The sequence below is a fragment of the Apis florea genome, unplaced genomic scaffold (assembly GCF_048593485.1).
Source record: "Apis florea isolate Af1SG1 unplaced genomic scaffold, ASM4859348v1 contig_3170_pilon, whole genome shotgun sequence".
NCBI lineage: Eukaryota > Metazoa > Arthropoda > Insecta > Hymenoptera > Apidae > Apis > Apis florea.
Genome location: NW_028256714.1, coordinates 3,824,249 through 3,841,310, shown reverse-complemented (window position 1 = coordinate 3,841,310; position 17,062 = coordinate 3,824,249). Strand labels below are relative to the sequence as shown.

Genomic DNA, 17,062 nt, shown 5'->3' with positions numbered 1-17,062 from the left:
CATATATTTAAATAATACGAAGTATTCAACATCCAAGATTCCCACCATTATTTTTCCTTTCGTATAATCAAACTTTATAACGATATCATGTGTGATCACTTTTAAAAATACCTATCTAGAATAAAAATCGTAATAAAAAAAAAAAAGAACTCAACACTTAAGATACTTATAGAGATAAGTAAAAGAATCAATATAATGGTTTTTCATATCTAACATTATTAACAAACGGCCACTATAATATTACACAGATTACTCACTTACATTATAAAAAGAATCTATTCATATTTTGAAATGAACAATTTTTAAAACACTATTTATATCTATTTATATGTCAGAAAACTCTTTATCAAATACAAGAGCAATAAATTGCATCCTGGAATATATATATATATATACGTTTCTTAAAAACGATACAACGATCCATAAAGATTTATCGCAAATTAATTTTGCCGTGATACAGTTCAGTTTTTTCATTAAATACCACTTTCCTCTGATCGGCCGCCACGGCGATCGTTCGACCACACGAAACGATTAAAGAAACCGCCGTCCGTCGATCACCAAGAAGAGTGGAAGGCAAGGGAGCGCGGCAACAGCTGCGAAGGGGGGGCCATCGACAATTTTCTCCGCGAGCATTACGCGTAATTACGAGGCGAGGCAAACAAACAATGGGCGAGCTCTCTTCTCGCATGCGAGTAAATACGTCAGCGCCACGCACGTAATTGTCCGGTAATTACCGGTCGCGCGATCCAAAGGCACCGGTCCTTCGCCTTTTCTATCGATTTCTCGTTAATTGGACGTGGTAGGGGGAGGAGAGGGCACGATCAGGCTTTTTGCCCAATCGTCATCCGATGACGAGCGGGGGGGATTATTTTACGGCGAGGATTCGCGATGCACGATCATGCTCGGTTTCACGGTACGGTGATTACGATAGGGAATGAATTGTAGGAGTGGGAATATGTAGGGTATCACGAGTTCAGTGTATTTTCGCTTGTGAGCGACGGAGCGAAGGAATTTTTTGAAATTGGAAATATTCGTCATTTCGAAATCCGTGCAATTTAATTTTTCAAACTAAATGTGGATATCATGCGAATAACAATATCCTTTCTTAGTTACCAGTTTGTGGATAAAATATTGGATTGAATTTTGAAATATTGATTCCAATTTGACCTAGCACTTTAAATTTTCGGTCGGATTTATTGGAATTAATCGATCTTAAGAAACAATTTTTCGATGTTTATTATTTCTAAATATCATCTAAGAATTGTATCAACTCATCCTATATATTCGGATAACCAATACATTCTACAACAAACGCTGTTGTAATTCCTAAAAAAAAATATTCAAGAAGAACGATCGAACGAGATATCACCTACTTGCATACATACTGACTCGTTATATCCTTCAAACGCATCCTCTGACGTTGCACGCAGCGAAGATACCTCAGACCCCACAAATAGAGAGGATAAAAAGAAAACACGCGTACGAGGTAACGCGTTATCAATTTTCCAACGCATCGATACACGCAAATAAATCGAAGATGATAAAAAAAGAAAGAAAAGGAAACGTGTGCAAGGAACGAATTCAAACGTCAGCCTGGCGACAAATTGACACAGTGAGAAACACCAGCGGATCGGCTGCTACGATTATCTCTCGCTCCCCTGCGTTCCCCTCGACGAGATCGCGCCGCGAGGGAAGAAGCATCGCGACACGTCCTGCCGTTTTATCGGCGGCGAGGATTTCGAGCGGCGAGTTTGAGAGGCAAAGAAAAAGAAAGAAAGAAAGAAAAAAGACGAGTACCGAGGTTGAGTCCGAGGTTGAAAGATCCACAGGAAAGATATACGCGAAACGCAGGAGGACACGTAGCGGATTGTCGTCGATCATCAGACCGGAAAAGGCCCCGCGCGCATTTTCTTCGTTTCGCGCACGTCGACCCCTCCCCCTCCCCCTTCGCCCCCCTCCCCCTCCAGGCAGGCCACGTCGTCACGGGCTCATAGAAAATTCTATTATTCTATTCTTATCAACGGGATGACGCGTGCTGCCTCGTATCGACAGCCGGATATATAATGCAACGTGAGTTTCTGAGCTTACGGCGTCCACCGGATGCGCCCACACCGAGCTTGCATACTGAACAGCCTTCTGAGGTCCAGCTAGGAAACGTGCCGGCTCGCCACGGCCATTCGAGAGCGTATAAATAGAGGATGGAATAGCGCCCGCTTCTGATTCGAATAATTGAAATCTAATCGTTCCAGCAAAGTTTCCATTTTCTCGATTTCGTGAAGAAATTGTGGTATTAACATTTTTTACGACGGGCTTCTCGTCGAACTTGTGAAACAGTAGATAACGAGGTGTATCGAGATTATGAAATTATGGAAATTCGATTGGAAAAATATGTGATTACGTGATATGTGCATCGTTGCATACATTCGATATATTTGTTGTCCTCATTTTTGCAATTGAACTCCAAATAAAATTACGTTCAATGTTCAAGTTGACACGGATTTTCCGAATGTGATGGAAAAATTAAGAAACTATTTATTTATGTTCGTTATCTTTTAAGATTAATAGGTTGGAACTGAAAGTAATAGATAGGATGATTACATATTGAAATTCATGCGTTCATCAATATTTTTGCGCTCGCGTAATAAGTACCAGGTAAAAATAAAAATAATAATAAAGAAATTTGTGAGTTAAATTAATTCCTTTCTTAATTTCTATCAGTAAACGTACATATTATTTTATATATTTCTTACTTCATTCTAATGACGACGTATATATTGTTTAAAAAGAAAATAGATCGCACGATCATTCGAAAAATCATTCGTTCATTCAGAAGGCCAATCGCTTTTAGAATTGAGTTTCTTCTCCCTTTCATAAATTTTTATTCTTACACTTTGTATAACCCATTCAACGCGAATCTTGACTTTAAAATAATAAAATACACAGAGAACAAAGAAAAAAAAAAAAAAAGAAGAAGCGCTTAAAGCTGCCCATATCCACGAAAAATGATGTAAATTAGAGACGCTCGACAAACGAAGCCGGGATCGATCTCGCCTCGAGGCGAGAACAAAGGCGAGACGGGAGAAAAGGCGCGACATGTGCGCGCGAAATTTGAATTCCCGCGCGCACGCCTCCTCCCAATATCCGAGCGTATTGTTTTAATTAACAAACCGTGAATTCTCGCCGGGTATACGTAGAACTAATTCGCCTTGTGCGAGAACAATACGTCACGATCGACATTGCATCTGGCACGCGATAGGTCGCACGCACACACGACCTCCACAACCGGCCGCGGCACGTTGATTGCAAAAATGGAATGTCGAATAGGCTGCGCGCGCGAAAACTGTGCCCGAGAAATATTAAAAAGGGTGTTGAAATACAGCGTACGACGAATCTGTCGACGAGTCTCGAGGAACAAAAACCCCTTCGTCCTGTGAATTAAAATTCGAATGGGGGGAGGGGTTGATATTCGAGATGCTGCTTTCTCGAAACGACGATAATTATTTTCGCTGATCTTTTGGGAGTAATGATAATATCATTATGGATTTTCCATCTTATCCTTTGAAGGAAATTATTCATTGAAAATAATCGTGATACGATGACAATAATAAGAGTTGGTTTAAACGTGTGTTATTTATATATTTCTTTACTTGGTAATACTTGTTCTACTAAAAGTAAACGTAAAATAATAATTTTCATTCCAAAATTATTTGTTTGAAAAATATTATTTCTAAAGTTTAAATAACTAATTATTACGTAACCTCGACTTCTATACGATTTTTGCAATCGAATAATATTTAAAATTATTAAATTATCGATATATTCGTATTTTTACACAAATGTTAATACGCTTCATATTGAAATAAACAAATACTCTTCGTCTCTTTAAGTAAATTTATTTCGAATACATATTTATCTATCGAGGATTTTTAATTTCATAGAAATGGATAGCCATCTTCCAAGAATTGTCTCTTTTAATCAAAGATTCATTCAAACACCGCTCCATCATCGATGCTTTCTCGAATTGAATACGTCGGCGTGTATCGCGAACGCCGCCATGAGCTGTTCTTTGAAGCGCCGTGATTAATTTTCCTCCTCTTTTTCCTGCCCCAGTTTAATAGCGATAAAAGCTCTTCGCGCCTTGCGCAATCTTCGAATTCTACTGTTGCAGATGTTCGTCGGTCTCCTCTGTGATTTAAGACAAACGAGTGATCTTTGAACTAAATCGCGAGACCGCGATCTAGATCACTCCCATCTTTCCTCTCAATAAGTATCTGTTTGTTTTCGAGTTTGTTCGCTTCCTTCGACGCAAAATTACGTCGTCGAAAGTTATTTCGATTTTAGAAATTGTAATGCATTCTCCGATTCGTTACATTTAAATTTTACCTTTCTTTTTCTCTTTTTATTATTTTACGAATAAGAATATTTATTATATAACAATTTTATCAATTTTTGCGAAACAATAGTTGTAATGGAATTAAATTTCAATAATTCCATGCAAAGTTTTTACGATAGATTTGAAACTGTTTGTGTTATTGTTATTGTTATTATTGAAATAATAACTTGTCAAAAGAGAAATCAGCACCATAAACTTTACCCAGTAAGTTTACTCGCTTTTACTTACGCCACAGGCGAGAATTTCGTTATCTCGAATTATTTTTTTAAAACCACTTTTCATCGTGTCATAATATTTTTCTATTGTGCAATATTTTATTCACCTGCAATAACATTAGAGGATAAAGTCGTATCATCGTATCGCTTCTCATTAAATTACATTCTATTTTACTTGAAGTTTACCGTTCAGATATCTTCCAATCGATAGCATAAATTTTCATTTTCGTGACACGTAGTATTCTACAAATTAAATAAAATTCTACAAAACGATTATAAATATTCATGGACAAGCACGCCATCGTCGTCATATATTATTATTTCGAATCATCGCCGATTATTCATTCAAGCGTTACGTTTGTTACAATATTAAGAATGGATAAAATTGATAATTTTTAATGAAATTCATGATTTGCCATTATCACGTAACAATTACCCCTATCTTACACGCACATATAATATCGTAATCAAAAGATAAACAACCGTTTTCTATCAATTGAAATGAAATTCAAAATTATTCGAGAACTCGTATATTCGTATTTCGAAAGGTATGATAAAAATTTTTTTCCCACGACGTCCATTGTTCCACGCAAAATTCCGCGAAATAACAACTACACTATGACTCATACGATTGCCTTAACGATTGCCAGCCGTCGATTGTCGCGCATCTTTATTCCGAATTACCGCCGATTGTTGGTGAAAACGTGCGGCCACTCGCGGGCAAATTGTTATCGAGCAGCCGCTCGCTTTTCCTTTGTTCCACCCTGCGGATGATGCATCGCGGCCGGAATTGCTCAACGCTGTCCGAGTGAGTCATTAGGATCGGGCATACTACGTATTTGCACGAGCAACGATCCTCGCCACGCTCGCTGCGTGGCGGCGAGATAACAGCGGCGAATGAAAAATCGCGCGACAAAGATAGCCGATTACAGCTGTTGCGCAATCGCGCGCTTAATGATTTCGACGTATAAAACGTCGTGGGGTGATACGCCTCGTTTCCCGGGTATTCGATAATGTTAATACACGTGCATGTTTCAACCCTTTCGAAACCAATGCAATCGATCCTTCGAGACGATTTGGGAAGAGCGATTTTTTAGAATTGATGCGATTTCCCCGTGAATTGGAAGAGACGTTGGAATGTAGAACGTGAATATCGATGAGTTGATTATAATCTAGTTAACAAGCACGAATCGAAAATTTGAAAATGGAAGATTGGTTTTTCTCCTTCTTTTTGTCTTTTGTCTAGTACTCGAACGTGCAAGAAAGAGTTTAACAATCGAATTGAAAAATAGAAAATATTCTTCTCTTTTTTCCTTTATTTACTACTCAAACATTTTGTCAAATGAAACAGAATTAAATTGTTTATAGCCATCAATCAGAGATTCAGAATCAACTAAAATCGAACTAAAAAATTAAAAATAATATATACTCTTTCTCCATCTTCAAAAGATCCAAAAGACAAACCTTGGAAAATTCTTCCATCTCCATTTCCAGCCCTCCTACGTCTCGCATAAACCACGTGAAATCATCTTCAACGGGAAGAGAAGATACATGTAAGACAATCTACACTCAAGAAAAATCAAGAAAAAGTAAAAAAAAGAAGACGTAAAAATAAAAACAGAGAGACATTCCTTCAATTCGCTGTCACTGTCGTGCGAAGAGCGAGTCGTTAAAAGGAATTAGGCAGAGCGTCCTCTTGAAAGAGCAACCACCAAAGACAATGCTTCGATTTGCATACATACTCCTTGCGATACTTAATTGCTGAGACCTTTTTCTTTTTTTTCTTCTTTTTTCTTTCTTCTCCACACTGCTCCGCTGTTCGATTGCACATGGCTGAAAAAATCTGCCGAAATCGAAGCGATTATCGCGTTATTGCGCATCCAGAAGAGTGCAACGGCCTTCTTCGTGGATTCTGCGTGGCGTAGATCACGTAAAATTAGAATTTGCCCCGGTGGACTTCTTCAAATCGTTTCGTCGAAGAAATTTTGCTACTGGATTCGTACCAAATACAACGCGAACAATTCCAATTTCCATCTTTTCGTTTCGTTTCAATCTTCTCGAAACTGCTCATCAACGATATTATTAATAATCATCGAAGACATGCTTTTCAAGATTTCTCGCTTCGTTGAAGAAGTTCTGCTGCTGAATTCGTACCAAATACAACAATTCCAATTTTCATCTTTTCGTTTCATTTCAATCTTCTCGAAACTGCTCACCATATTATTAATTAATTATATTATTAACAATATCATGGTATCACATCGTGTAACTATAATCGAAGAAAATGATATGCTCTTCAAGATTTCTCGATCGTTTCATTGAAGGAGTTCTGGTATAGCATTCGTACCAAAATACAACAATAAGAAAATTCCAATTTCCATCTTTTCGTTCACGTGATCGATCGATCGATCACGTTTTACCTTATTATGACAATATTATTAACAATATCACATAATCGAGGATATCGATATGCTCAAGATTTCGTCCAAGGATTAGGACGAAGAAAAAAAATATTTAAAAATCACGCATTCTCTCTCTCTCTCTCTCTCTGAGCGAAGTTGACAGAGACGTTTGCCTATATGTGTTGTGCCATAGCTGTTGGTTTAAGCGCAACGGGGATTCCGTAAGAGTCCTTTGTCCTTTCTCGATCCCAGTCAGGAACACCCTGGCCGGTTCGGTTCGCATAAACGGGAAACGGGTTTCAGTCAGAAAAGAGCTTTGGTAGTTCGGCGCAAAAGAACGGTGTGCTTTGTCACGGTGGCAAGCGGAGCAAAAAAGAGAAAGAAGAAAAAGAGGGAGAGAGAAGAAGGAAGAAGAAGAAGAAGAAGAAGAAGAAGAAACGAGTGCACCTTTTTCGATCGATCTCTCTTCAACCAACCACTTCCAACGTTCCTTTTCTCCTCTCTCTCTCTCTTTCTCTCTCTCTTTACTCGTGCATCGCAAGGAGAAGGAACGAGGGGATACGAAAAAGCTGATGTTAGGCGAATGCAAATGAATACCGTACGAGGGAACGACCAACTATTCTACAGCATGCTTCTAATGTTTGCTCGATGCGGTTTCGCTGTGCATGCTTTTTGGATTTTTGCAGGATGGAATGGTTTAGAAGGGGCTCTTTTTTGGGAAAAAATTTGGCCGAGAATGGAGTCAGTCGCTCACGCTCGCTGGTCGAGTGAGTTCTTCTTTTTTTTTTTTTCGAAAAGACTGGAAAGAATTGTTTCTTTTTTCTTATTTTCCTCATCTTTTGTCCTTTGGTTTGTGAGAATACAAATGTGGAATTTGTTAAATTGGCGGTAGAGTATGGTAATTGTGTTTTGTATCATTGGAAATGTCGAATTAATTTGTTTGTTATCCGTGGTGGTTTATTTTGCTGTCGTATAAATTATAATTCGATCGATACTAATTTCTCTATGTGATGCGAACGATATTATCAACAATGTGTTTTGTATTCGTGTTAATTAGCAAAGCCCACGAGACGATACAATTGTAATTAAATATCACCTAATATTATGATGTGTGGTTACACGTCTTTACATTAACTTGTCAATTTCCTGCCTATTTTCTCACAATTTTGATGGTAAAATTCAATAACAACATGCATCATTATATAAATTAATATATAATTAATATAATTAATATATATTATATAAATTAATAAATAGAATTTTTACAAATTTGGATCGTTGTGTTATAATGATCGTGACACGCTCTGGAGAATTAAATTTTCGAAAATTTATCATGCAAAATACATGAATAGAAGTATATTTTTACTTACGTACGAGAATCGATAAATCTAGAACTTATATAATCACGCACGCAACTCGATTATTCTTTATTCCAAAATAGCAGCAGAGTACAAAATCAATATTTCAAAAATTCTTTTTGAATATTAACAATAATCCTGCCATCGAAATTTCATCGTTCGAATTCTCATCCGCGAGGATCAAAAGCAAAAAAAAAAAAAAAAATTGGAGACGTTAATTAAATTTCATTACGCGAACACTCGAGACACGAGGATGGAAAAAGGAAAAAAAAAAAAAAAGAAAAAAAACACGACAGCCGGCCCATCGAAGGTCCCGTATTAAACATTTGAGAGCCGCTGACCATAGTGATCGTTGTTGGCTTTGCTTTCGAGGCCTCCACCCCCTCGACAATCGCGACTACCCTCCGTGGTGCGCGGCAGCGAGCCGCCGATCGCGTTTCATTGTTGTGAACGCATGCAAATTGCGATCCCAGTCCTGGGACGAGTATCAATTCTAACAGGATTAATTCGAGTGCAGTCATTGTTTTTTGCGCGTCACAAAAAGCCCACCCCTCCCCTCCGCAACGTTTAGCCTCGTTTCGAACAATATCCGACCGGGTTTCGAGTTTCCCTTCGCCCCCTCTGCGGGAAAGGAACGACGGATTTGTAAATTGCGACCAATGAGTTGCGAAAAAAAAAAAAAGAAAGGTCGTGAAATGGGTGTTGGGCAAGTTGGGTTAGGTTTCTGATCGATTCGAATGCTATTGGTCTTTAATTTTTTATCGAAAAATAAAATGGAGGATATAAATTGCGATCAATGACTCGCAAAATAAGATATTGGGTTTACTGAACTCTTGATCTGGAAATTCATTCTTTGAATTTATGATACGATGACTTTTATTTGATCTTTAATTTTGTCATCTTTGAGCATCGTGTTTAAAATAATTCATAATTTCCTTTTTGATTCACTATTTTTAAGTAACTAAAAATTTCGATTATCTTTAGTTAGATTTATAATCGCAATTTAAAATATTTACCTTCGATAAAAGTTAACGTTAACGAAGGTGAAATCTGTATGTTCCAGAAAGATGATTTTCTCGCGGTTAGCTCTGTTCTACGTCAATATCTGCCTGAGAAAGATACACCGTACATTTTAGACATCGATCTGGATTTCTTCAGCACCAAGAATCCTTTCAAAAACCTGTACGATCGCGTAAATCTCTACGATAAACTTGCAACTCTCTACGCTTTTCGTCGGCCCGATTCAACGGATCACGAGGTAAGTACACGAAAATAAATTTCAAATGAAAAATATTGTCTTAACTGTTCCTTGAACGATCTGGAAATACCTTCGAAGGAATTTTTATTTTTATTGATGAACATTTTACTAAATTGAAGAATCGTGCAACGATTCGAGATAGAAACGTATATTCCAAAATATAATATGAACACAAATAATCCAGATTTGCCCGTGGAAAATGCAAGGAAGTAGTGCTTGCTCGAGAAAAGTTTTTCCAGACAGAGCCAAGAACTTCTTACCCACGAATGTTACACTTTTTCGTACGAAATTTTTTTTCCAATTTTCTATACTTCTATAATTCTACAAATTTCAATTTTACCCTCGTACAACTCAATTTTACCACACTTTCTTCTCTCAAGAAAGTTTTTGATCTCACCTCAATTATTTTCGTGAACCGATCTTGCCACCCTCTTCTTATCCACCTGCCTAAATCAATTCACCTCGTAACCCTCGTAAAAATATTTCCAACGTGTAACTCCGCATTGTGCGCGCTCGCACAAATTGACCTTGCAACTTCGAAGCCGAACCAAAAAAGATGAGAAACAAAAAAAAAAAAAAAAGGAGAAAGAAAAAAACGCATTAAACGCTGCTGCCATCTCGCAGTATCAGATTAGGCGGAACAGGATTCAAAGAATTAAGGAGGGGGTCCCACGATTTAATTGCGGCCGCAAGTTTTGCGAGGCAAGAGGCGAAATCTCGACTCTTCCCGGAGTCTACCAACTCCCTCCCTCTTTACCTAAACAATCGCTGGTAAGCCAGAGAGGCAGTTCGAATTAGGGCTGAATTACACGTTGAACAGGCGAGCCCTTGGGCCAAAGACGGAATTTCGCGAGAGAGGAAGCGTGGAGGGCACGAAACTGGACGGAGAGAGAGAGAGATAGGGAAAGGGAGTGGAGAGAGTGGAAAGAGTGACAGAGGAGGTGGGAGGGGTGTGTACTGGCAACGAGCGGAAGATTTGCGAATAATTAGGTGGGCCGACAATAGCCGGGGTCCCGTGGCAGACCGGATACACAATGTGGCCTGCCACCAGCGGGATAATAGACAGAGAAGAACGACTCTATGGGGTTTTAGGATTCGACGGACATAATGGCAACTGGCCCATTGTCTACGTAGCCTGCAGACTGCCAACATCCGCTTTCGAGGGCGGCCACGCCGGCTCATCTGCATCCCAGCCTTCAACCCCTTCGAGTGTTTGGTTTCCAGCATCGTGGATGCAAATTTCCATCCCCGCGGATCCTCCCCGACCCGTTCGATTGCCATCGATCATCGGTGCACAATCAACAGCCGGAGGTTGTATCGACCGCCATTGTTCTTAGGAAAGAGGAAACTATTGTGGGTGGTGATTCGTCGGTAGGCATCGTCTGGGAGAAGGATTTTAAAAAGGATGCCTCGTAGTGTTCTTCTCAGATTTTTTTCTTTCTTTGGGCCTCTTTGGTGCGCGTTGTAAGTCGAAATATTTGGGAATAACTAAGCGAGAGAAAATGAATTTAAAAATTCTTTTTTAAAGGAAGGATGTAGATTTAATTAATCATGCAATTAGGCAGATATATTTTATTCTTCTCTGAGAAAAATTCAAGAAGAAAAATATTTACAATACTTGCCTCTACCAAATTATATACAATCATTCGTTGAACCAAATACTTCCATCAAGAAAATTCGATTCATCTCTTTTACGAAATCATACATTTCATTTCAAACGAAACGTCTCCGATCCTCCAATCGAATCCGAGAAACCGTTCTTCCGTTAAACTTCTTCAAACGTATCTATACCCATCTCGAAACATCTCGTAGCATCGCGTCCCCGTGCAACAACACGATCCTCCAATTAATAATTCACGAAGTAAATCAGCGAGACCGTGACTGGCCCCATTCATCCAGCCGTATCGCTCCACTCTCCTCCGTACTTCTCACGAATCCTCTCTCCATGCGAATCCCTTCGAGAGAGGCAACCGCGACCCAGTTTCGCCGATCCTCGACTTCTTACGAATCCCCATACGACCGTTTTCCGACTTATTACAATTCGCTTCGATCGTACGGAAGAAGATGCGATGATCCGTGGTGCTCACCGTGGGATTTTCAGTCACCGAAAAATAAATCGCCCGGCATCGTTATGCTAATTCGCCGGGTCCGGTTGAACGCGCGCTCCACAGAGAGCTGGAAAAAGATGTCGTCCCTTTCTCGCCCTCGGTTCTCCTGCATAAAATCACCCGTGTGTGTGTGTGTGTACACACAGGCTGCCCCCTCTGCGCGAACGCCTCGATCTAATGTATGCGGCCACGCCGTGGCTGCTACCTGTCTTACCCTGAGAACTCGAGAACCGCATTGTGATTTTAATCGCCGGTCGGCTCTCCAGGTCAGCCTAACCGGGGTCAGGGTCACTGCTGAATTATTTAAATTACGCAACCCGCCCCCCTTCCGCCGAGAGGACGAGTCTGCGCCTGTGCGTATGCAACCCGGCGATACTTGGCCGAGCTGAACTTGCGGCAAGGAAGGGTAAGGGATGGAAAAGAAGGTAAAGGGGTGAAGTTTATTAGGAAGACTAGTGACGAGATATATCTCGTCGTTTCGATTCGTTCGTTGATCGATGACGGATGTCGATGAGATTTCGTTCGGTTTCGATGTTCGTGTGTGGGAAAAAGATGTGGCGGATCTTTTTTCGATTATGATAATTTTTGTTGAATGAGAGGAAGAAAGGGCTAGGAATGTGATTGTTCGGAGGGGGACAAGATTTTTGGCGAGCTAGGTGGATGGAGAGCGATCGGGTTTCTGGGTCAACATGTTGGTTCGATTAAACGTTTGTCGAAGCTGAATTTTTATCGTGGCTGCAGAATTTATGATTTAGAGCGATGACTTGTGTGAAACGGTTCACGCGTGGATGAATCCGTGTATAGGAAATTACCGTTACTCGATACTCTTTAAGCGCAAATATTTATTCCCGAATGTTTTGCAGACGACTGAGAATTAATGAGAAGTATTTATTTTCGAGAAATAAATCGTACTTATGACAATATATTTTAAAAAGGGACAAAGATTTTCCCAATTTTTCAATTCTTTCTGTTAGACCATCTATATTTGACACACGAATTTCAATTTTTACCGGAGAAATTAGCAGATAAATTCAAAAATTCAAACTTTACAACTTTATCTAGATTAAATCGTTCCTTTTCCGCATCTTAAAAAAAAAATTATTCTTTTTTCTTTTCCCACGAAATATCCTTCCAATTGAATTATATATCATCCACGGTTCATCGATGAATTTGAATATATCGATCGATTTATTTTATCCAATCCTTTGGTGCTCGGATTCTTTTTCTCAGGATCGAAGTCGCGATGCCCCACCGGGATCCGGACGAGAGAAGGAATGACACGAGCGGGGGGTCCAGTATGCAAAACGGGCCCGTTTTCCGGCCTCCCTGAATATTGATGTGTAGCCGGGTATGCAAATGAGCGTGAGAATGCAGCTCGTGCCGGATGGTGACGCGAATAGACGAGCCGGAAGTAAGCCAATACCCCGCCTTCTCCCTCCTTGCAACGTGCCCTTTCTTTTCGCCGAGGTCGAATTATAGTCGTTGACTTTTTCTTGCACGACCTTTCGGGAGCGGCGAGGGACCCGATTTATCAATTCTCCCTCTCTCTTTCCTCTACTCGATGCATCTAAGCGCGATTTAATCTTTTTTTTTTTTTTTTTAAATGATTTTTTTTTTCAATCGTAAGAAGATTCTTGTTGGATAAAATTTTAAATAAGAATTGAATTTCGAGGGTCATTGATATTCGATTAAATTCGTTCTTTTTCTTTTTTATTCGATGCATTGGACGCAGGGTTGGAATCTCGATGATTCGAATTTTGAAAAGTGTAATTAAATGATTCAAATAACTTCAATTGTTAACTTCGTTAAAATAACAGACGAATCATTTCAGTAAATTTAACTTGGAAAAAGTACTTAATCTTTTTTGATCCGTTCTTTTTACTCCTCGTTTCTACAATGTATTATTATAAAATCAAACTCTAAAGTGAATCACCAATTATTTTACCATCACACTTGATTGGAGATTGGAGATCATAAATTTCCAATTTTAAAATTACAATTTTAAAAAACCGGCCCAAACGTTTCCTTCAAGATCCACAACGAAAACAATCGAAATAGTTGGAATTCGGATCGTTGCAATAAACTTCCCGACCAAGATTTCACCATTTCCAGCCCCTCGTAACGTTCACCCCGTTGAAATATCTGGCTGGAAGTTGGTGCGCGACCGAACGTTGGAACGGGACGTGGATAAACAACGTGGAATTAAATATACAATAAAAGCGGCCGGTTCCGGACACCGAAAGGGCGTGGTGGGGGTGGAAAAGAAGCAAAACTGCTTTACCGGCTGCGCGACATTTCAACCTCCCCCGTAGGCCACCACGGATGCGGCAGCCGGCCGCATAAATAAATCCAATTGGCTCGAATAAAATGTACGAAACGAAGTCGCGCCAATGGCCGGGTATGTATTTTATTTTCTCTCGTTTTACTTTCCACCCCCGGTGTCAGGCCAGCCAGCCAGCCAGCCAGCCAGCCAACCACCCACCCTGCCGCCTTTCCTTTCCCTATTCCACCCTACTCCCTTTCTCCTTCGTGCTCTCCTTCACGTACTCAGGCTGCCTCTGTCGCCGTCGTCGATGGGATAATTCAATCGTGACTTTTCACGGATTTCCCATCGAAGGAAACACGCTGGTCACCCGATGGGTGGAAAGCTTTCGTTTTTTCGCCCTAGACGGCGCTTCGTTCCTTTACAATTCGTTTCGAGTACTCCTCTTCCTCGACGATGGCCTTCCAAGTGTCTGGTGAAGATTTTGAGGATGAGTTGGTGTTTGCAAATCGAAAGTACGTATCATCATATTGTCGAATCATAATTTTAAGTTTTAATACTTTTTCCAATATTATTTGAAGGAAGTGTATTTTTTTACAAAGAACAAACTTTTGTACTAATTTATCTTTTTTTTATCCGTTTTCCTTATTTCTTTTTTTATCTAGAAATCTATGTTTAATTCCTAGTTGCTTCGCAAGAAATTTAATTCTATAATTCGAAAAAATCACTTATCCAAATCAATCAATAGTCTGTAAACCTAACGATAAACGTTTGAAACAAAGCATGATCTTATTATCTGAAAAATCTTTTATCCAAATGGACTTCTCTTCCGATTAATTCCGATAATCGACGGTTATCCATTATACGCCAACACTTATACGCGACAACAAATTATCTTTACGATTATGATTACAACTGTATAAACATTTGCTTCGTAAATATTCAGCATCGATAACGAAACAATTATCGTTAAATGCCTCGATATTCGAACGAAACCAAAGAAAGAAAGAAAGAACAGAGAACTTTTCCCCCGCACGCAATTTTTCCCGATAAAGAGAGACACGAGCCTCTTTAAAAGCAGGCGTACGAAAACTGGATCAAGCTGGAGGGAAGATTTCTTCATTGGCAAGGGGAATCTCGTTGAGGTAGGTCACTCCTCGTAATTACCTTCTCTCACGGAAGTGGCGCGCTTCAACGTGGCTTGGTCGGCCCTTCTCAAGCTCGCCCCTTCATCCCCTACAATTAAACCCACCGACAATTAAATCGATAAAGCCCGCCCCTTTATGCCGATGCCCCTTACGCGCTTATGCGAGTATAACTCCTCGTCCCAATTTTACAGAGGAGGAACCGTCGTTAAGATCGATCCCCGTTTAATAAAGCGGCCCGATCTCTCCTCGTGTAATTTTCGATCGAGCCAAGCTTCTGTAATCGAGCTCTACTTAATTTATTATGGTAAAAAATTGGGCAATTTTTTGGAAAAATAATTGGATGGATTGGAGTATTTTGGTGGATACGTGATTTTTACGTAGTGGCATCGCAACCAGAACGAAGCGAAGAGATTTTGAACGGAATTTGTTGGTTGTTTATTGAAACAGTTTGGTATATAAATAATGGTAACGATAGATAATCTCTCGTGTATCGTAAAGGGGAAAATGGAACGACAGTTGAAAGGAAATGTTTGGAAAGGAAGATTGGAATAATTGGTTATTGTGAACTCTGAAAGAAATGAATATTTTTTTTTTTTTATTTTTCTTCTAAACACTTCCTATTTAACATTTCGTAATTCCTATTTAAAATTTCCACGTTCGTAATTACATTTATGCGTTGGCATTGAAATTATTAATTATATTATCCAACTAAAATTGGTTGCTTTACGTTTACTTTCCTTATATAATAAAAAAAATTTATATTATTATTATTATTATTATTTGTATTTACTTCGCATTACACCCTATGAATATTCATCGCGTGGCAATTTACATTTTTGAAAACTGCAATTACTTTTAAGGAACGCAGTGTGTTGTTGCAATAATTATTGTCATAAAAGAAATTACGAAAGAATGGGATAAAGAAATCGGCGAAGGGCGACCTTGCGGCTGCAATGTTGGAATGTTAGAACGAATTTATCTTGAACCGTGGCCCCGGGGCGGCTCTATAATTTATGTGTTGCGGGTGTAAGGTGATGAAACAAATGAAATTAAATGTATACTGTATATGGAAGGTAAACAATACGCGTTGCGTTTCATCATTGGGAAGTCCATGTTAACATTAAGCAATTAGATAGCACTTGGTTTCACCGTGAAATTAAACGACATTGCTGGAAAACACGTAAACGCGTATTTCTCGAAACATGTGACGTGACTGATGTTCCATGAAATTTAGAATGTCGTAACCTTAGTCATTTTGCAAGCTTCTTTTCCTAAATGGAAACACGAGATTGAAAATCTTTTGACAAAAAACGAGTTGAAAAAATTCTAGTCGTGAAAGTTAAGTTCTTAAGCTGATAACTAAAAGTCTATTATCTCTGAGAGAAAGTTATTCCATGAAAATTGTCCATCAAACGTAAGATTGTTAAACGTCGTTTAAAAGTTAATTTTCAAAGCCATTAAATTTTATCTAATATAACCCCCATAAAGATTATTGCTAATTACTACTTAGATGCTATTATACATTCATAGAAAATTTAAAGGTGTACACAGTATACACGGGACAAATCTCCATTTATATAGTTTCGTTCATAAAAATACGTATTTGCATAAATATATGTATTATTACGCGTTATTAATATAATTAAAAATCTTTCCGAAATTTCGTCCAACGACTATCCACAAATTTCACTTTCATTATTTGTCAAATTTTTCGAAATCCCTTTCGATAATCGTGATACCTTCAAAATTCATCCTGCCAACAATGAACCCTCGTTTTTTTTCAATGCAACTGCTTCAAACTGGAAACAACAACGTTCAAACAAAATGAATGCTAACTTACGATCGTCTTTCTTCGAAAAAAAGTTTTTAAAATCCACAGAAAATTCCCCGATTAAAAGTTGAACACGCGATCCAAAC

General features: G+C 39.0%; 1 protein-coding gene across 1 annotated transcript in view; it reads left to right on the top strand.

The window, feature by feature from the left end:
- LOC100867650 (misexpression suppressor of ras 6) overlaps positions 1 to 17,062 on the top strand; it is a 363,124-nt gene that overhangs the window by 97,288 nt on the left and 248,774 nt on the right. The window contains exon 3 of the mRNA XM_086910190.1: positions 9,432 to 9,626. Coding sequence (XP_086766316.1) covers positions 9,432 to 9,626 — 195 coding nt within the window. The remainder of the gene's footprint in view (positions 1 to 9,431; positions 9,627 to 17,062) is intronic.